This window comes from Pygocentrus nattereri, chromosome 18 (genome assembly GCF_015220715.1).
Source record: "Pygocentrus nattereri isolate fPygNat1 chromosome 18, fPygNat1.pri, whole genome shotgun sequence".
In the NCBI taxonomy this organism is placed as follows: domain Eukaryota; kingdom Metazoa; phylum Chordata; class Actinopteri; order Characiformes; family Serrasalmidae; genus Pygocentrus; species Pygocentrus nattereri.
In genome coordinates, this window is record NC_051228.1 from 26,904,500 (window position 1) to 26,926,154 (window position 21,655).

Here is a 21,655-nt window from a genome sequence, read left to right on the forward strand (position 1 = left end):
TTCCACTGTTTGGTCAGTGTCTGTCATGTTCTGACCATAAAGGATAGTTTTAAAACAGCAATTAACCACTCAGGAGCACAAATCAGCCTTCATACTTGGAAGAAATAATGATTTGACATTTATCGCAATATGTATCGATATCGAACAATATGAATTTTATTTATCATGCTAACATTTTTGGCCATATTGCCCAGCTCTATCCAGAACTAATCATCCAATATTAGTAGCCAAGCTCACTAATGCTCGTGTGGCTAAATGCAATCAAATCCTCACAGCAATGTTCCAACATGTAGTTTTAAGCCCTCCCAGAGGAGCAGAGACAGTTACTGCAGCAGAAATGGAACAAACCTTTGGACACGCAGTGCAAATTAAATGAAATAAAAGCTATTATTTCATGACCTACATAGTGCACTGCATAGGGAGTAGGCGGCCATTTGAGATTCCTCCATTAAGAAAATAAAACAGAAACAAAATTAGGTCCCACCCTCTCCCTCAGAGAGCAGCACACAGTTTACCTTCATGGACTCTATGTAGAGGATGTACTCTCGTAGTACAGGCAGGAAGTCCTCGCTCATGTCCTCGGTCTGTTCCTCCAGAGCACTGCAGCAGTTAGCCACACAGCCCGCCACCCCGTCCAGCGGCTCCTGAAGCGCCTCCTCCTCGGAGGAGGCCCAGGAGGAGTAAACCGGGCCGTACTCCCTCAGCTCCACCAGGTACTCTGTGGAAAAACATACAGATGAGGGACGTTGCTTAAAGGTTTTTGTAGCTAAAACAAGCATAATTAACTTTTTCATGACCATTTCCCAACATCTCCCTCTTCCTCTTGGAATAAACAGACTGTGCCTTTAAGACTGATATGCAAATGACCTCTGTTCTGCTTGGCTGCCCTGCTGTATGCCTTGTTCAAAAAGCAATACACTGCAACATCAAACGGGAAGTCTTAACTTCTTTAGGTAGAACAGGAGGTCATATAGAAATACGTTCATGGTTATGACATCACCACTGAGTTTCCTTATATGGGCCTATGGACTGAAAAGTGAAAAATATGTTTGAAACTTTATATGAAACTTTAACTGTGTTTGCAAAGTTCATCAAAAAAATGATATGGCCACTTTAAAATTCAACATTATTCTCTGCTATATGGCCCATATCCTGTATTTCTCTTGCATTTTATTTTCCCCTGGACGTCAACTTATTACATTTAAGTGGGTTTATGTACCAAAACAGCCATAATTTACTTTTATATGATTACTTTTTAACCTCTCTGTATCTGGCTTTGTGACGGTCTTTATGTATATGTAAATTACCTCTGTTTCGATTGGCTGCCTTGTACTGCGCCTTATTTAAAAAGCAGTCCAGAATGAAACGCTCCGACTTGCATGAACAGGCGGGGCTACGTCAAACTCTTATACCATTAAAGTTACAGAAATTAGGTTTTTAACACTAAAGTTATTTCAGCATGGAGTGCTTTTTGAAGCGCAATAAAAGACAGTCGATCAAAACACAGTAACAAAAACAGTCGGTTTAATTGTATGGGATAAAGAGAGTTCAGAAAACATCAATGGGACATGACCTCACACAAACATCACAAACGTTTTGGAGTGAAAACAATACAAAGAAAAGGTTGGATATGGGGCCTTTTAAGAGGCAATTAAACACAATAGCGGCCATCAGGCCTTACCTGATTGCTCTTTGATGATCCTCTGTGCTATCCTGTCGATGGTGCCCAGCTTCTGTGTGAATACGTCCAGATAGTCACCCATGGCTGCAAACTCCACTGGCCGCAGTCTCAACTTGTAGCCGCCCGTCACGTATTTCACAGACTCTCCCATCTTAGACAGGAGAGCCAAGCCTTGCCTCTTATTTAGATCCTACACAAAACACACACACACATGAGACTCCCTTCCACAAAACACTATAGACCTCAATCACCAACAGTTCTTAAAAAGACATTTCTTTTAAAAATCCACTTTGTTTTCTTATTTGGGATTTGTTCTTGGGTAAGAACAGAATCTCCACACTCAAGAGCACCAAGGTCCTAACAATTCTGCAGTTTAAGAACACAAAATAAATCTGACATACTTTTTTTGAAACTTTTCTCAAGAACAAATTTAAGAAAAAACCTTAGGAAGACATTGGTGAATGAGGCCCATTGAGACAAAACCCCTGTAGTGGTGATGGAACCTGCTTTCAGAGCTTGAGGGCAATGTGCGAAACCTCTGCAGAGAGCAATATTTCACAGCACTGCAACATTAGTCTTATTAATAACTGCTGTTGGCCATCTTCAGAAAGTTCCTATAAGAGTAATTACATCAGGCTTTCTTGTCACACAGTCGATAATGAAAAGCCATTAGCGGGTTTGATAAACTACACTAGTGGCCTTTGCATTCCTGACAAAGGCTGCAGCACAGTAAGAAATCCAGCAACTATGAATGGCTACAGACTTGAAACTGACAAAAGCAGCTTTGTGACTTTGTGAGACAGAGGATCCCCAGAGGATGTAACAATAGTATAATAACCAGCACCACGGTTAAAACAACCAAAAAAAAATGTAATGTGTAGAAACTTAAACAGAAAGGAAAGTTTTGGCTGTCAAAGGACTGTAAAATTTGTCATTATTTGAAAATAAATAAAATCACAAGCATACTGGATTTTAACACCACTGTTTTAAATCTGCTTAAATAGAAAATAAATTCTGAAGTATCACTTTTATTTCACAGACATTTGTCATTTTTTTAGTGGTTGCTATTTTTATTATGGCAAAGTACTGCTGATCAGAATAACTTGTTGGACTAGTGAGAAGCCTAGAGTTTCTAAGAACTTAAAAGGCTGTAATATGGCTGAGCAGTGTGACAATATGCATCATGATCATGATAAACGATGTCATAATACAATACAGTATGCTTTTCTGATCATGTCATGTGCTTGTAGAACACTGACCACCCAAATGTTTCATAACGGAGAGAGCGAAATTATCCCAGTTTAACTGGTGTAGTGCAACAAAATGTGCCAAAATGTAACACTAGTTGTAGGTAAATGAAAAAGCAAAGAATGTTTTCTTAATGATGGTAAATTTTTTACCATCATCGAGAAAACAAACTTTTAATATTACTTAAGTGTTTTTTTTTTCCTGGAACCTCTGCTGCTCAACAATTTACAGCTTTTAAAAATCTTTTTCTACAGTGTAGGTTAACATTGAGGAAAATTAAGAAAAAAATGATGAATATATTCTATTCCTGTATATATCCTATCCTGAAATAGCACTTATTCACAATGTGAGATGTGACGTGATGTGCTATGCTCTTCCTGTGGGGTCAGTAGTTTGAACACACTAGTGCTCAAGTACAGACCCTGATTTTTCCCCCCAGTATATTTTAATATTATTTTTTACTGTGGTGTTTGAAACTCCTGTTTCCCCCCCCCAACTCATAATATTTTGATTTTCTCTTTTTTATGCACATGGATCAGCTTATATCAAATCTCCTCTGAAATATCTTAAAATTACGGTATCTAATGCCGTTTTTGACTGGAATTTTACATAGTACTTTACTGTGAAGGCAGAATGGAGGGTATTTTAAAACTTTGACTTTCAACTGTTTATTTAAATCTACAAAGTGTTATTTTTTTAAAGTGACATTTTAAAAGACATGCCAATGACATGCCACTGATTGGTTATCTAATAAAATACATGGCAGTGACCATACTTAAGGTCAGGACAACCTTGCCCTACCATGAAATATTACTGTAGTCTCATTCCTAGAAGCACTGTAATCAAGGGCAAAAGTACAGTTATGTCAGAGGAAGGTCATTTATGTTACAGCATGCAGCTCACTAGCACCAAGTCAGCAATGCCTGGTATATGTGCTGACATTCAGAGTGGTTCCCTGTATGAATACACGAGTTTTTAAAGTGTCACTGCAGCCTGAAACTAGCATTTAATATCATATTTGTTATGTTATGTAATATTCAGTAGTACAGAACTGTATTTCTCAGCCTCATCAGTCTGACCGAATGAATCATTCTGACCGTTTTGAGCTTTCATATATCAATGTTTTCTTTCTGCAGTATCCAGCATGCATTACATAAATACATTATACAACTATCTACCTCACTGCGATAAAGAAATCCTGACTGCTAGCATAGCCACTGATATACTGGCTAATAAATATAGGCGTGAGTATCAGCTTGTTAACAGTACCATAAGCCAGCAAAGGAGGACCAAAACATTTCAAACAGCCCTCAAGTGTCCACCCCAAAGAAGCTGTGTGTGAACACCTTCTGTAACCTTATGAACACCTTCATAAACAAAAGGTGGGCCTTGGTGGTCTTTAAACCATAAAATCACTGTACTGAGTCTATTGTGGCACCAGTAGGCATTTTCCAACAGACGGTGAGTCTTAGTAAAGTTTTCATTCAGGTCAGATTGTCCCTTTACAAGCCCAACAGTCAGGAATAAAAGGGTAAAATTCTGGTCACTAGAACCATAACATGTTCTTCCAGGCTCAAGGTGGTTTGATAGACACATTCATGTATTGACCTTGGCTGACAGGAAGACATTGAAGTGTTCGTTGAAAGAAAGAACAGGGTGGTCCGCGACCCGCTTCAGGAATTTATCCAGCGCTTTCCTTCTCGTCTCAACAAACTCCTCTGAAAAACGGTCCACCACTCCTTTCATCACAAACTTTTCAGGTAAGGGCTTTGGAGAAAGAAGAAGAAGAAAAAAAAAAAAAAAAGTCATTTAGGGAAAAGTCATTTTCTTTTCAAGCTACAGACACAAAAACTCCACTACTTGTTTTGTTATTATATAGGTTTAATAATTAATACAAGTTAATAAACATGGAATACGATCATTAAGCGTGTCATATCAGCATGAATGGCTGATAAAATTTGGCCAGAAAGGCAATATGGCTTATATTGTGATGAGCAGTAAACCTATGACCACTTGATCACAGAGGAATTCCACTGATCTTTTAAAATTTCTGCATAATTAGATGAATGCTCGGTCCTAGACAAACTTACTCACAATTACTTAGGATTGTTCACAGTGGATAGGAACCATATGAAGCATTTTATGCCTCTAAAAGCTACATCAAAGAAAGTTAATATGAACACATATTGAGACATTGTTTTGATAGTTTAAAAAAAAAATGCTTCAGCATTAAATGCATTTCTTTTTAAATGCAGATTCCCCACTTTTCAGATATGACACTACGGTCATCATCTACACTACATATAAACATCAGAAGACATTTGTAGGTTCACTGGCTACTTTTGATACTCTATACAATAGTTACATTTGCATTTTGCATTGTAGATACTGCCACCACTGTAAAGACATCCAGTAAGTTGCTCTATAATAAACCATCTTACATCAAATCACTCAGAATGAATTGGTTAATATGTCAACTGAATTATGCAGGCGAAAAAAAAGAAAGAAAAAAAAAAAAACGTTTGAGGATCTACCTACAGGAATAAGGTGGGTTGGCTGGCTGTCCTCTAGCTTGTTTCTTAGCCAGTCAAAATCCTGGTAGCGCCGCCTCACCGAGTACTCGGGCAGGTCAAACTCTGTTCTAGTGGTCTGTGGATCACATGGGAACAAAATATTCAAGTATTAAAGAGCACTGACAAGGAGAAAACGTTAAAACACGTATTGCTTTCATTTAAAGCCACAATTAGCACATAATCTTTGTTTACATTAATATATAGTATAATTTAAGGCCCAATCCCATTTCACCCATTGCTCCTACCACTTAGCCCTTAGCCCTCTGTTTTGCACGTTCATGTCTAGGGTTGGGGTGTCCCAATTTTTGTTGAGATGTAGGTGTAGGGTGAAGTGTTAGGGCTACATAGCCCTCCAAATGGAGATTTTTCAGGAGGTACATTCCAAACCGAGCGCTATGAAAAAAAAAAAAAGAAAGACCAGCAAGATGGCTGCATGAGCAACCAAAGAAACTCACAAACGTGAGCATTTTCTCTGTTAAAAAATTACAATAACTACTGTTTTATCTTGGTTTAATGTCGTTTCAATGTATTATGGTCGTTTTCTTCGTGACAAGCAAAAAATAAATAAATAAAAATAAATAGCTAAAGTATGCGAATGTCTCAACAGCTAGCTAGCTAACTTTCCCATTCCACCTTAAATAGTCCAGCAGTACTGACGCCTGAAGCGCCAGAATGTAACTGTTGCAGCATTTAAGGTGGAATCGGAAAATTTGAACAAGAGCCTGGTGAATAACTGACTTCAGCTTCGTGTCACCAATGAATTAGCGGTAACTAAATGTAAATGTAACTAAAGCCCAGCAGTAAGGTTGTTAAACTTTTCCTTTCTTTCCCATCACTAAAGACAGGATGCTCACAGCACACAGTGAGATCGGCTAGACGGCTCATTTCCATAATCACAATGTCGTTATTAATAAACAATATCCTGTGCGGCTCTAGCATATTCACCATAGCTACATTACACTTTTTAGATGACTCATTTTTTAAATACTGTCTGACTGCAAGTTTTGCTTTAGGAGTTGAGCCGGATTTCCTTTCTTTTCGTTGTTGTTCACTGTGTAGCCCTTAGCTCGCTGACTAGCAAACTAGCAGAATAAATGAATGAAGTTCTTTGACTGATCTGTCTGAGATAGTCATTTTCACTGGGCAAAGCTGTCCTAAAATTAACTTTGATGAACTTTGAAACACAAATTGCATCTCTGACCAATAACGCTGCAGCTGCTGTGTTGATCCGAACCTCCAAAATTGAGGAAATGCTAATTTGTCCAAGCACTGCAAGTGATCCCACCACGTTACTCCACTGCCACACCAGTTATCTACACAATTGTGCTACAGAACATTGTATGCTGGTGATTATACAGTTGTCTGAGATGATTGTTAATCTTTGTTTTTACCGTTATGCAAGGTAGACAGCTTGCTAATTGCTATTTTGGTTCCATTCATAACCACAGCTCTGCACAATTCCCCTCACTGCCACCAACCATGCCAGTTATCTACATACATTATCTACATTTTGGTACAACTAAATGTGCAGCACTCCCACGAGAACATAATTATCTGACATAATTATGTTCGCTTTTGTGTCGTTACTGCCCAGATAGCAAGCACATATCAGTCCGTGGGCTCAATAAGATCGGCACATTGCTAAATGTACACCACCGCTGCTCGACCCTTAGACCACCCAGATTATTGTCCTGTATATTGTCCTCAACTAGTTTTTCATTTGCCAAAACATATTTTAAAAATGCACATAGCCTTTTATATTGGTAAACTAAGACATTTATTTATTTAAAAAAAAAAAAAAAAAAAAAAAAAAAAAAAAAAAAAAGATTAGACCTTACAGTGATTAGATTAGTCATTTTAATTTAGCAGTGTCAGCAACATTTTTAAAGTAAAAAATGCATTGGGTAAAAGAAATGACGGAAAAACAAGTCAACTGTGAGTTGGACTGTGAGTGGAAAAAGAGCAATGAAAAGCGCCTTTTTGCTTAACTACTAGTGGACCGCCTAGAAAACGCTGGGCAAAAAGACAGTGGGCCACCAGCCTTGACGTCAGCAAGCCAACATGGAGTAGTTTGCTAAACCCAGTCTGAATATATTAAATCGAATGCTATGGTTTTGAAATATAAAGGACTTCATTGCCCATAAACAGCTTTGTCTGTCACTTTTCCCCCACTTTTTTGCCATTTTGGGGAAAAGGGAAATGAGTCAGGTCGATTGCAGGATAACCTCTGTGCAAGGTCTGCTGCTGAAGTCGACACCTTGCTGAACCGAGGGCTCATCTAATAAACTTCACTTGTGCTAAAGTAATGAAATGCCTTTTAGATGGCATCAGGGGAAACCATGAGGTATAGTCGACAAGGCCTTGCTCAAACAATTTTGGAAGGGGCAGTTTTCAGCACTGGGGTCATGTTCAAAGAAGAAATCCTGACCCATTTTCTACATTTCTATTGATTAAAAAAAGGAAAGTGAAAAAATGAGAAAAGCTCTGTGCTTCTTCCAGTTTCTTTCCGAACTAGGTGGGCTTTCTACAAAACATTTGTGCCACACACACACACACACACACACACACACACACACACAATGGACCAGTTATCCATTAACTACTGTAAAGATTTCCACTAAAGCTGCGGACCACAGTCACTCAGAACAATCAGCAAACAATCATCAGGGGAAGATAAATGCACTGCTAATCATACCAATAACCCAGCGGCAGCTCTTTGTTTTCTCTTCCGAAAAAATTACAAACACAAAAGCAGGAAAACAAGCTTCCGTAATGGAAGCCTTTTTATAGACTAATGAATCAAAAGTGTCAAACGCCAGGACCTGAATTCTCTCATTACTGACAGGGTAGTCCTTCTCGAAGGCTCGGCTCAGCTCTCATCAGTGAGCATAAGAGACTGTTTTAACTGAGAAGCTATTACTAGGGTGCGTCTTGTCAGTATTATCTGGTTGCCGTGATACATCACATTACTGTTGAACCGTGAGCACTGGCACGCTGTTTTTCTCAGCCTTGGAAACGGCTGTGACTGGTGAGGAACCCAATATCAGGCCATTTAATTTAGCACCTGCCGGTCTCAAATGCTGAAGGCTGTTTCTCTTATGCTACTGAAACTAGGAAGAAAGGCAAAGAAGAAAACCTCCTAGGTGAGCACATTCTATCAAACAGCCTACTGCTGAAGGGTGGGCAAAAACATTTTAACCTCTTATTGACCAGGGTATATTTTGGTTTGTCCATCTGAATTTACATGACCAAATCATAAGGCAAATTATTCAGTAACTGCATGACAAATGTACTTTATTTTATTCTGTTATTTAAAAAAGACTCCTCAAATTAACAGAACATGTGTTTTATGATTACATATATTGCTATACGCTTACAATTTATTGCTGAAAGCCAAAAATCTTGGACGCTCTTCGTATTTTTTTCATAAAAATAATTTTTAAAGTGCATATCACTGAAAAGACGCTGTCTGTTTATAGTTTATAGCCTAAATTTGTGGAAAAATGGGTCGACTTTCAGTAGAAAAAATATATATATATTTCAGCTTCTTTTATTATAAGGAATTAAAATTACATCACCCATCTATTTGACTGGAAAGAAGACAGTTACAGCCTCACACGACACCAACCTTTTGAACGTAGCTTATGAAATAGGAAAGTTATGAAGAATGTGACGACGTGCGTTTTGGAACCACCGGTGGTCTCGAGGAGTTGAAGAGGTACTCAGCATGCATCGCGATATTTAGTGTTTAAGATTTGTGAAAAATCAGCACCAGTAAAACAGCAGCTGCACATTTAAAAAGGCTACAAAAACAGAGATGTACAATGACATTGGAATCATATTAGTATCAGCAAATAACTGCTGTAAAAACGATCAGCATTGGACAAAAAATAAAGCAAAAAAAAAAAAAAAAAAAAACTTAAAGGGCTCATATCAGCCTCATTTTTCTGTAAGAATGTAAACACTGTTCAAGTTTCAAACCATACCAGCCACTGGCTGAGTCCATACAGGCCACATACAAAACCTAAGCTACACAAACAGCCCATTCTGACTTATTATATCAAACACATTTGCATATCTGCTTATTTATCCTAGCAGTTTAGACCTAAGCATTCATATTTAATTTTTAAGAAGTACTCCAGTGTGGACTGCTTTGTGAATGAGTCATTTGTGTAGTAGATCATGCAACTCCTGGTTCACCACCACTGTAAAAAAAAAAAAAGTTAAGTTTCTCTACAGTGTGCCATTTCACATCAAACGTCTCTGAATGACTTTCTCCAGTCGAAGGCAAAAGCGGAGAGAACTGAACTCCTGATGTAGCTCCCACTCAGTTCTGCAGTGGCAGAATTTTCACAATGACTGCGCTGAAAACAGAATAGCTGGTTTGACATAGACCACCTACCACCAGCATGCGAAAGCAGCCTTACAATTCTTTATATAACAGTTCGAAATTCTGTATTTTATGACACATGCACAATGAATTACATCACATTTTTAATATGCTGTAAAACTGCGGAGATTCAAAATGTATTTTTTTTTATGTAAAAAAGGCTCAAGCCAAAACGTGACAAGTAGATTCCAAAGCAAGCGGTGTTCACTGACCTTAGTGGACACTCTGTAAGTGATGTATGTCTCCATGGTGGACACATGTTTCTTTGGATCGTCCACGGTCACAAAGAGGTCACGCGTCTCTCCGTCTAGGTCATCGTCAAGCTGCAACCGATTTAGCAGAGAGGAGGAAGATGCGGGGCTTGATGTGTCCACTGCGTTGCCATTGGGCAGACTCAAGTCCTAAAAGTATTAAAGAATTTTTGTTAGCATTTGGGACATCAAAAACATAGTCAGAAGCGAATATAGTGACATCTTTAACAAAAATATCAGAATATAAGCTCCCTCTGTCTCATTAGACTGTACAGGTCTATGGTGGAACACATGTTACAGTCTCTATGACTACATATAAAAAAATTCATTTGCAAGAGATGAAAATAAAAAGGTCATGCACTGTATTTACATGTGAAAAAATAAATGTGTACATCATTTCCACATGAAATAAACAATATATGGCAACACAGGTACTACCAAAAGTGAGTAAACTGTAATGTGTATATAGTATATGCACATTTAAATCAAGTCAATTCAGCACTTCACTTTTTTTTAGTACAGCTGATTCTCTGTGGTACACACTTTGAATCAGTGCAATTCAGTAGGACCCCTGAGTTGACAATGCTAGAAGGTGACTTGAGCGAATGAGAGACTCACTCTGAGTGAGCATCCAGCAACTCAAGGCTTGTGAAACAGTCACAGTCTATATCCTCAGTCTGTGTATATATATAAGGCATTCAGAGCCAGAATGGGCTGGGTACATTACAGAGGGCAACACAGAGGGCAACATCACCTTGTTATTTTCATTAGATCGAAAGGCTGCAGGCTGTGGCTTTACAATATGGACAAAATACCATAGTTCAAATAGAAAAGCGTATTTCCTATAGAAAATGCAGTAATTGTGCAGCATGGGTTACTACTGTATTTCACGTCAAAACCAGTTGCTATGCTAAGCCAGAGGGTTGCTAGAGAGTGTTGCTATGTGTTTGCTATGGCATCCCTGGTGGGTGATAGTGTGTTGCAAGCCTGCTGCTGTGGCATCTCTGATGGTTTCTAGTTTGTTACAGTGATAGGGTGTTGCTATGTTATCCCAGGTTATTGCTAAGGTGTTGTTAGGTACTTGCTATGCTATTCCAGGTGGTAGCTAGGATGTTGCTAGGTGGTTGCTATGACATCCTAGCTGGCTGCTAGTGTATTAGTAGACTACTACTAATGGATTATACTTACTATGGAATTCCAGGTGGTTTGTAGGGTAAGACAATGAGGGTGCTACCGTGTTGCTATGCCAGTGGGTGCAATTTCACCCATAAAGATGAAGCAGTTAAATAAATACGTTTTATGTTAAGTAAATACAGTCATCTGCAAACATTTTGGGCACCCATGGTCAAATTTCAAGTTTTGTTCATTTTCCAAGTCAAAAGAAGTTTTTTATAGAGAACACACATTCACTGGATTTAACGTACTGAAGAAAACTGTACAAAAGTTGTTTATTGTATAGATTTTTTCAACAACAAAAAAAAAAATTAAAAAATAGAAAAGTTGCAGTAATATTCACATAAAAAATATCATATTTGAGTGTTTTCTTTCTGGTGGCAACTTGTTTCCACTGAGGAAAATTAAACAAAATAAATTTAAATAAATAACAAAACAGGCTGATCCATAGATTTAACTACAATCCGATTTTTTTCCTTAATGGGTTAACAAATATCTCTGCTGTTGGAATAAAACACTGTATCCACATTTTAGTCATTCTTTATATTTTTTACCTTTACACTGCGTAAAAATTTCATCACGAATGGACCAATTAAATGAAGCATGTTTTTTCCCTTTTACATACTGCTTTTCATTTTAAATTTTAACGCTGAGCAGGTTCACAACAGAATCCACAACTCCAAAATATCTCTTAGACATACAAACAGCGAGTATCTGTGGGGGCATTAACCATAACAGGTGAAGAAAACATGAAAGTTTCTAATTTAAAAGAAACCCTTTGAGGCTTATCTGGTCTCTGGACAAAGTCAAATTCCTCTCATTCCTGGATTACAGCAGGCCAGTGTGCGAGGTGCAGGTGCTTCATGAAGAGGTGTGCTGTGTCACAGTGAGGGGTGAAGGACACAGAACAACAAGGCTGCTCCATGGTGCTCTGACGTTCCTCCTGCACTGAACAGCCTCTGCCAGCTTTTCTCGCAGCAGCCAGGAGGCCATCCATCAACTAGAGCCGCAGCATCTGCACCTTAAGAGTTCAACCCCATACCACTCCCACACCGCAAAACCACCGTTCTCCGTCTGCAAAATGCTACTCTCCTCTCTACATGTCCGTGAACTACGACTTCCACCTAGATGCAGCACAGCAACACTTTTTCTTAGCCGATACTGAAAAAAAAAAACTTTAATACCAGTTGACAATACCAAACTGTTTTTCATTTAACTACCAAGCTTTAAAATGAGCTATTATTAGTTGAAGCACTAAAGCTAGTCATCTCCAATTACCATGCTCAAACACTGCACTAACCTAGAGGAGAAACCACAGAGGCATGGAAAACAAATATGTTTTAGGCAAAGCCTCAAATGGTTCCTTTCTGCCTAAAAAGTGACGTACATAGGTTTTAAAATGATAACTGCTCCTTCTAAACAGTGAACAATGTGTCTAAAATAAAGAACCACTTTGAGAATTTTGACTTTTGCACTTTAAGTCCAGTATAGAACTGTGCACACATGGCTGAATCCAAAGTGCAAAACTCACATAGTGCACTATATACTATTTTATTATATATAAATAAAATAAACTATTATATTAAAAAGAAACTTGTATCCATTAAATGGCCCATATACACACACACACACACACACACTCACTCAAGGCGATGTAAGGCAAAATTGTCCCCGAAGAAAACTTACCTTTTTCAGATTGGAATGGATTTCACAAGATGTTGGAAATCACACCTTTGAGACTGTGGTGCATGACTGCATCATACAGTTCCTGCAGATTTTTCAGGTGCACTTTCCTGTTAATCTCCTGTTCTACCACATCTCAAAAGGTGTACTATTGGATCCAGACCCAGTGATTGGGAAGGCCACTAAAGAACACTGAGCTCATTGTCATGTTCAAGAAAACAGACATGACTTTTGCCTTGTGACATGGTGCATCATCATGCTGGAAGTAGCAATGAAAAGGTGGTAAACAGTGGCCATGAAGGGAGGCACATGGTCAGCAACAATTCTGAAATTGCTGTGGCATTCAAGTAAGGATTCATCAGTATTAACGGGCCTAGTGTGCCAAGTAAACACTCTCCACACTATTACACCACCTCCACCAGGCTGGACTGTTGACACAAAGCAGGTTGGGTCCATGTAGCTACCAAATTCTGACCCTACCATCTGTGTGCTTCAGCAGAAATTGAGATCCATGAGAGCCGACTATGTTTGTCCAGTCTTCAATTGGCCAGTTTTGGCGAGCCTGTGCCCACTGCAGCCTCAGCTTTCTGTTCTTGTGTGACAGCAGTGGAACCCAATGTTGTTTCTTGCTGTTGTAGCACATCCACCTCAAGGTTTGACAAATTGTGCGTTCCGATATGCTTTTCTGCATAACACAATTGTACAGAGTGGCTGTCCGAGTTACTGCAGCCTTTCTGTCAGCCCGAATCAGTCTGGATGACCGTTCACTGGATGGTTCCTCTTTATTGCACCATTCTGCAAGGGCCATTCACTGAATGCTTCTTCTTTATTGCACCATTCTGCTTAAGATCTAGAGTCTGCTGTGTGTGAAAATCCCAGATCAGTGGTTAAGGAAAATACTAGAGCCAGGCCATCTGGCACCAACAATCATGCCATGGTCAAAATGACAGACCACATATTCTTCCCATTCTGTTGAAGTGAACATTAGCTGAAGCTGCTGGCTCATATAGGCATGATTTTATGCACTGCACCGCTGCCACACATCTGGCTGATCAGACACTTGCATGAACGTGTAGGAGTTCAAGTGTTCCTAATAAAGTGCTTGGTGACTGTAAAAAATGCTAAGTTCGCTTAGAGACCTTGCCTGATACTGTATTTCACTTCACTCATCACAGTGCAAACGAGTGATAAATTAAACCTCTGACAATAAAAGAACTGTAATTCCTGTATAATACTTGGCTATCTATTTGATGTTTTTATGCTGATGTTAGGGTAGATGTGGCTACTGATGCCATCACACGACCTTGTTCACTTCACTTCATGTTATGCTGCACTACAAGCATTTCAGGTTTGTTACAGTGTCAAATCTGATTTTCTGCTGGTAATGGTCAGACACCAAAACTGAGCATCAGACCTCTTCTTAAACCACTTTACTCCAGACACGAGCCATTCACAGTCAAAATAAAGGCAGTGGCAGTTAGCACTAATAACACCCAAGCAGAATAATCCCTGTAATAATATCCAAATAACTGTCTAATTGTCTTGATGCCTCTGACAACGCGTAGGTCCTGACTGAGGCAGCTTTTCACTCCTAATGATTAACTGTCTTAAATTTTTAATTAAAAAGATTACACTGTGCCTTAAAGCTGCTGCTGCTGATGAACTGGAGCTTGTGTGCCTTCAACTGCACAGTAAAAAAAAACCTTGTGGCCATAAAGACCTGATGGATTTCACAAAAAAATATATTACTCTTGCCAACATCCTCGTTTCAGATCCGGAACTTAGGAAAAATTGACAGTATTTTCCTGACTGCGTGCCCACATACAAGAGCTATGGAACAAGCTCAAATGCTGACACTGTCAAGATGCTGATTCACACAAAAAAACCCTGCAAAGCAGCACAACAGAAGTGAAACTTACTATATAATACATTCAGTGGAACTGAGGACAGCACTGATAGAATCCAACACTACAATTTGACCAGGAAATCAGCTCCAAGTGCTCTCTATTATAAAAATACTTGCAAACCACAAGTTGAGCAAGCTTACTGGAGAGAACACTTACAATACTCAGTGCAACGGTCCCCACCTTTTCTCTCCGGGACACACATGCAAATCATCAGTCAGTCATTGCGCACGGACTACCATTAAGGGCCCTTGTGATTTGTCTCAGTCAGAGCTGGGTCCCCTACTCTATTACCTTTTAAACATCTCCAAATACAACCCTAGCATACACTACCAGAAGTAGTGTATTTCTTTTGGCTGGTAGTCTTGTGGCTAACTAAAGCATGGACAAATTTATTCAATTCTGAGGGAGTGAAACTGAGCAACTGGCCCCGAGTGACCAAAATAAACCTGTTCTGTGGTGTTTGGATTGGTAGTGTGATCGGCTAACTTAGTTTAGCAAGCAAATTACAGACCAAAACAGTGCCACACCCCACAGTACAGGTTTGCTTGTGAATAACTGGTGCTCTGTAGAAACAGAAACGGTGACAGAGAGCCAAAACTGAACCCGTTTTGTAGTGTTTGGGACTGAGATTTTGAGACAAGAGCTTAGTTAGCAGGCCAAACATGCCACACAGCACAGGCTTGGCTCCATCTAACTGATGTTAAAATGCAACTACTGTTTTTAATTAAGGTACATAAACAGGTTCAACATTCTGCATATGTTACCTGGTATGTTACCTCTAGTTAACGCTTTACTACTCTAGACCACACACACACACACACACACACACACACACACACACACACACACACACACACACACACACACGTAATAATTGTGCAGTTAGTGAAGTAGTAAACTGATGCCAATGAGACCAGTGTTCTCATTGCATGCACTCCATAGCAGCACTCTGCTATGTGATGTTACATGGCGTGATCAGTGAGCGGTGGACATATAAATGGGTGAAACGTTTTTACTTGGGTGTTCAAATGTGGAAAATTGCATAGGTCACAACTTCTAAATGGTCATAAACTTCAAAATATCTTAATTACCATAACACGTTCCAACCCTAGTGTCAGTTAATTGGCGATGGTTAAGTGCAGATATTCATCATTTTAATGTATTCTGTAGCCGTAGGTATGGTGGCTGAGAAAACCCAGCAAACTCCAGATAAAAATGAGCTGCAAACACAGAAAACACATTCATCAAAATGACAACACCAGTCATAAATTTTATGAAAAACTGGCAATTTCTGGACACTCTGCAAACTCAAAAAATACAGGCGCTACATTTCACAAACGCACTGCAAACACAGAAAACACATGCAACTTCACAAACGCGAATAAGCCAGCCAAAACACTACAGAGATGTTTCCAAAGGGCATTCAAAGAGGACGGAGCCATTCAGACTTAAACTGTATGCAGGACAAACACTAACTGGGAAAAGTAATTTAACTTTTATTTAAGCAGATTACTACTATCACTGTATCATCATGGGAATCGAGTGTAACTGTAAAAGTTACAGTAATACTGGAGAACTAACACAGTACAGCTATGACATGTCAGATAGCAAACTACCCAGCCAGGTTAACCATGAGCTTGGGATCCAAGTGTTTGCAGTCTTGTACACTTCCTCATATCTACTTTTCCATCATAGATACTCATCCTCTTTGAGTCCTCTAGAGACATTTCTGTAGTGCTGTAAATGGCTTTGCAGTAGAGGTCTGCACTCCCGCTGATTCCTGCTGGACTAATTCTCAGAGTTGCGCGCGGGAGCGGGCGGGAAACCAGCCCACTGCAGGCATAGGCCGGGAACAAAAGATGAAGAGAAATCTAATAAATTGAGGAGTAGCCTAAATGAGGTAGAATGAGCACTAAATCATGTTTATAAACAATATTAACAATAACAGTAAAACAATTTAAACTAAAGAAGTCATTCTAAAGAGCTGCGAAATAACTGATCATGTGAACAACATGCAAATTCTTGTAGTTTCCAGAGACAGTGGAGCTTTCAGTCTGACAGCCACAGCTGCTGAGCCCAGCCAAATACCAAAAATAAGCGCTTTGTGGTTTAATTCCTGCTCTGTGTTTACTAAGAGTAAATGTCAATTAGACAAGTTACTCACAGTGAGCCTGATGACCATGACTGTGGTGTTATTTCAGCAGAGGATAATGTATTTGTGATTAGACTGTATCAGATATTGGATGTCAGTTTGCCTTGATGGGACTGCATGGGCGGGAGTGGGACAAAAGGTTTCAGTTACAGGTGGGACAAATGATTCAGATTTTTGGTGGGAGTGGGATGAAAAAAACAGTCCCACACAGACCTAAACTTTGCAGTGTTTCTGATAGTGCCCATGTTTTCTTTTTGCAGATCGTTTGTAAATCGCAGCTCCGATGAAGTCATGTTGAAAGTGTTTTCTGTATTTGCAGCATGTTTATGAGTTTGCAGCATGTTTTTAATTGTACTGAGAATGAGGTCTTGTTGGCCACTGTATGTAGACATGTGTCTACATTAAAAAAATACAATAATTACTTAATGTTTTATCACAATATACATCACAATGATATTCCATTAAAAAACAAAACCATTTATTAAATTTATATTTATATATGTTCGAATTCAGAGCGTCACCTTTTCAGAAGCAGTATACCTGTGCAGTTTTTATAATAAAATAATTATTAAAAATCAAAATCAAAATCAGTCCACAGGGATGATCGCTGTGTATCACCATAATAAAGGATTACAGCAGTTACAACTGAAGTTGAGATGTCTGAAAACTCATAGAGCACTGAGAGCTGTGAAGCTGGTCCAACATAAATACAGCTTAGAACAAACTACTAGTACCTGTAATGAACCACCATGAAAATGGCAGATACTGTGCTGTGTCATTATAATCATCATGTACATGCTGTACCTGTCATTATATAACATGTGCTTAATATTTAAAACTTTATTAGTAGCCTTCGTTTACCAAAAAACACCTGCGATCAGAATGATTATTTCTGCCAGCAGGAATGCAGAGATGGTATTTCGAAGCGTTCATGATAATGTTACTGTGCAATATTAAGTTACAGGCATCACTAGCATCGCTTTTTTATTTTAAGTTTAAAAAAAAGCCACCAGGCTTTTACACTATGTGAACATTTCACATTGAACGGTCAGTAGAAATGCTCCAAAAATCACTAATCAGAATGAAATTGTGTTAACATGCTTATGTTGTTAAAAGCACACACAGAGCACTGCATGGGAACCATTCAAACGAAAATCTGACATAAACGCATCACACTGAGTGGACGTGGCTGTAATTCAGCCGTAACCAACTAAGCTATTATTCTAACTTCGATTAATAGTTAAATCTGCCTTTGTGGATTCATTTCTCACATAGAGGTAGACGTACAGTGTTCGAATTAAGAAATTAACAGCATTATCAAACAAATCCACCTAGAACACCGAAAGAACGTTCACTGGTCGCTTTGCTAACACTTCATTAACCGCCCTTTACACTGTTTCAACATTTCATGATTAACTGAACAACAGAAATGCTACAAAATTGCTTGGCATAAAATCTTGTTTCACTAACTTACATTAGAATATTTTTTCATCTTCTCCTGTAAAGGTTGCTGGTCTGAAGATATAGGATTTGTTTTCTACAGTGAACATAATATTTGTGACCTTAACTGAAGGCCTGGCTTTAACAGTCACAGTTCACTACTAATGCTTATATACCTACTTCAACCATGGAGGTTTATGGTGATCTTGAGGTCAGACAGCCAAGGTTGGATTTGATTTTCTTTTTACACCAGCAGGGCAGGGCCAGTATGACTGCTGCATGCTGAAAACCCAATTCAAGAAAATCAGAGCTCACTGTCCACAGTCAAAAATAAAGGTTAAGCACCCATATTATCAGTCATCTTACAACAGGTCTCATTAGTTCATGGATCATTCCATACTAACTCACCTGGCCCTCTCAGTTCATTTTCTTCAAATAAAAAAAACAAAAACAAAACAATGTGAAGGCTCTCTAATTGCTTATTTTTCCCCACTAGATTTGGGTTGAAATTTGTCATGAATATCTAAGAAACCCTAAAGATAATCAGCAACATGTATTCATTTAAATACTTGCTGCTGAATATTTCCCAATAACCAATTTATAAAAATAAATATTTTCACCAGAACAAAGAATCTTTCATTTTCAAAAATGAGCTACACTAGTTTTTACTTTCTTGCCATTCTGTGTAGTATTAATATATGGAATATGATACTGCATAACTGAGCTGAAAACCCACTTCAAGATAGATTTGTCTATATAATTTCCCATGAGGGATTATTTGAATTTGCTGTAATCTTCTGTGAATATTAACTGCAGATATATAACAACTTAAAAGATGTTATATTACTCCATCAATTTTATCATTTATTGAAAATAGGTCATTTGTTGTACCTTTCACCTACTACAACCCCAATTCCAATGAAGTTGGGATGTTGTGTAAAACATAAAAACAGAATACGGTGATTTGCGAATCCTTTTCAACCCATATTCAATTGAGTACACTACAAAGACAAGATGTTTAAATGTTCAAACGGATAAACTTTGTTTTTTGCAAATATTCACTCATTTTGAATTTGATGCCTGCAACATGTTCCAAAAAAGTTGGGACAGGAGCAACAAAAGACTGGGAAAGTTGAGGAATGTTCAAAAAAACACCTGTTTGGAACATTCCACAGGTGAACAGGTTAACTGGAAACAGGTGAGTGTCATGATTGGGTATAAAGCGAGCATCCCTGGAAGGCTCAGTCATTAACAAACAAGGATGTGGTGAGGTTCACCACTTTGTGAACAACTGCGTGAGCAAACAGTCCAACAGTTCAAGAACAACGTTTCTCAACGTGCATTTCATCATCTACAGTCCATAATATCATCAAAGATTCAGAGAATCTGGAGAAATCTCTGCAAGTAAGCAGCAAGGCAGAAAACCATTACTGAATGCCCGTGACCTTCGATCCCTCAGGCAGCACTGCATTAAAAACCGACATCATTCTGTAACGGATATTACCACATGGGCTCAGGAACACTTCAGAAAACCACTGTCAGTGAACACAGTTCTTCACTCCATCTACAAGTGCAAGTTAAAACTCTGCCATGCAAAGCAAAAGCCATATATCAACACCACCCAGAAACGCCGCCAACTTCTCTGGGCCCGAGCTCATCTGAGATGGACTGATGCAAAGTGGAAAAGTGTCCTGTGGTCTGACGAGTGCCCATTTCAGATTGTTTTTGGAAATCATGGATGTCGTGTCCTCTGGGCCAAAGAGGAAAAGGACTGTCAGGATTGTTATCAGCATAAAGTTCAAAAGCCAGCATCTCTGATGGTGTGGGGGTGTGTTAGTGCCCATGGCATGGGTAACTTGCACATCTGTGAAGGCACCATTAATGCTGAAAGGCACTTACAGGTTTTGGAGCAACATATGCTGCCATCCAAGCAACGTCTTTTTCAGGGACGTCCCTGCTTATTTCAGCAAGACAATGCCAAGCCACATTCTGCACATTACAACAGCGTGGCTTCGTAGTAAAACAATGCGGGTACTAGACTGGCCTGCCTGCAGTCCAGACCTGTCTCCCATTGAAAATGTGTGGCGCATCATGAAGCGCAAAACACGACAACGGAGACCCCGGACTGTTGAGCAACTGAAGTTCTTCAGCAACAATTGCTTGATGTACAGGTACTTCAACAATTAGTGTCCTCAGTTCCCAAACGCTTATTGAGTGTTGTTAAGGGAAAGGTGATTTAACACAGTGGTAAACATGCCCCTGTCCCAACTTCTTTGGAATATGTTGCAGGCATCAAATTAAAAATGAGTGAATATTTGGAAAAAACAATAAAGTTTATCCGTTTGAACATTAAATATCTTGTCTTTGTAGTGTATTAAATTGAATATAGGTTGAAAAGGATTTGCAAATAATCAGATTCTGTTTTTATGTTTTACACAATGTCCCAACTTCATTGGAATTGGGGTTGTATAATATTACATTCAGTGATTTGATTTCATAGTTTGCCGTTTGTACTTTTTGACGGTTTCTATGTCTGTGTGATTCATATTAAGCGTGTGTTGCATTACATTGAAGAAATTTGCAGGTTAGAGCTTGTAATGGCTTGTTTTGCTACATACTAGATGAAGTCATATTGTTCCATGTGTGTGGACATTTTTAGTTAAACACAGGAGATGTTAAATTCCTTGTGCTACTGGTATGGGACTTCCCACAGTTGCAAAACCTCTCACTGTCAGATGTAAGTACCTAGCCAAGGCTCACACAACAGGGTGCACTATGACCATTACAGTGGTAGTTGTCAACAAAAACAACAACAACAACGCCTTCATGGCCTTCACAGGTGTTGCCAATTGGGCACCTTCACTTGACATCACGTGGAGTTCAGCCGACCAAACCTCCAGAAGGCTTAACAGTGGTGTCTTGTGTCCCACTCCCACCCTCCTTCAAACTCACTATGGGTTACATGTCAATATCAGAGACAATAACAGAGACACATCAAGATACTCAAATCATTACTGTGAGACTGTCCCTCAACAAGCATGTCTGAATGCCAGTGCATCTGGGTTTTTCAGCTATAATAGGTCCATTTGCTGATGGCTGAAGATGACATACTCTGAGCCATTCTTATGTCCCATAGTTTTAGCTGGCTTTAAGTATG

At 39.0% G+C, this 21,655-nt stretch overlaps 1 protein-coding gene across 1 annotated transcript in view; it reads right to left on the bottom strand.

Moving 5' to 3' along the window:
* The window catches only part of snx30 (sorting nexin family member 30), a 32,558-nt gene that overhangs the window by 8,663 nt on the left and 2,240 nt on the right, over positions 1–21,655 (bottom strand). The window contains exons 2-6 of the mRNA XM_017719762.2: positions 10,105–10,293; positions 5,468–5,578; positions 4,538–4,696; positions 1,682–1,871; positions 516–718 (exon numbers count right to left, since the gene is read on the bottom strand). Coding sequence (XP_017575251.1) covers positions 516–718; positions 1,682–1,871; positions 4,538–4,696; positions 5,468–5,578; positions 10,105–10,293 — 852 coding nt within the window. The remainder of the gene's footprint in view (positions 1–515; positions 719–1,681; positions 1,872–4,537; positions 4,697–5,467; positions 5,579–10,104; positions 10,294–21,655) is intronic.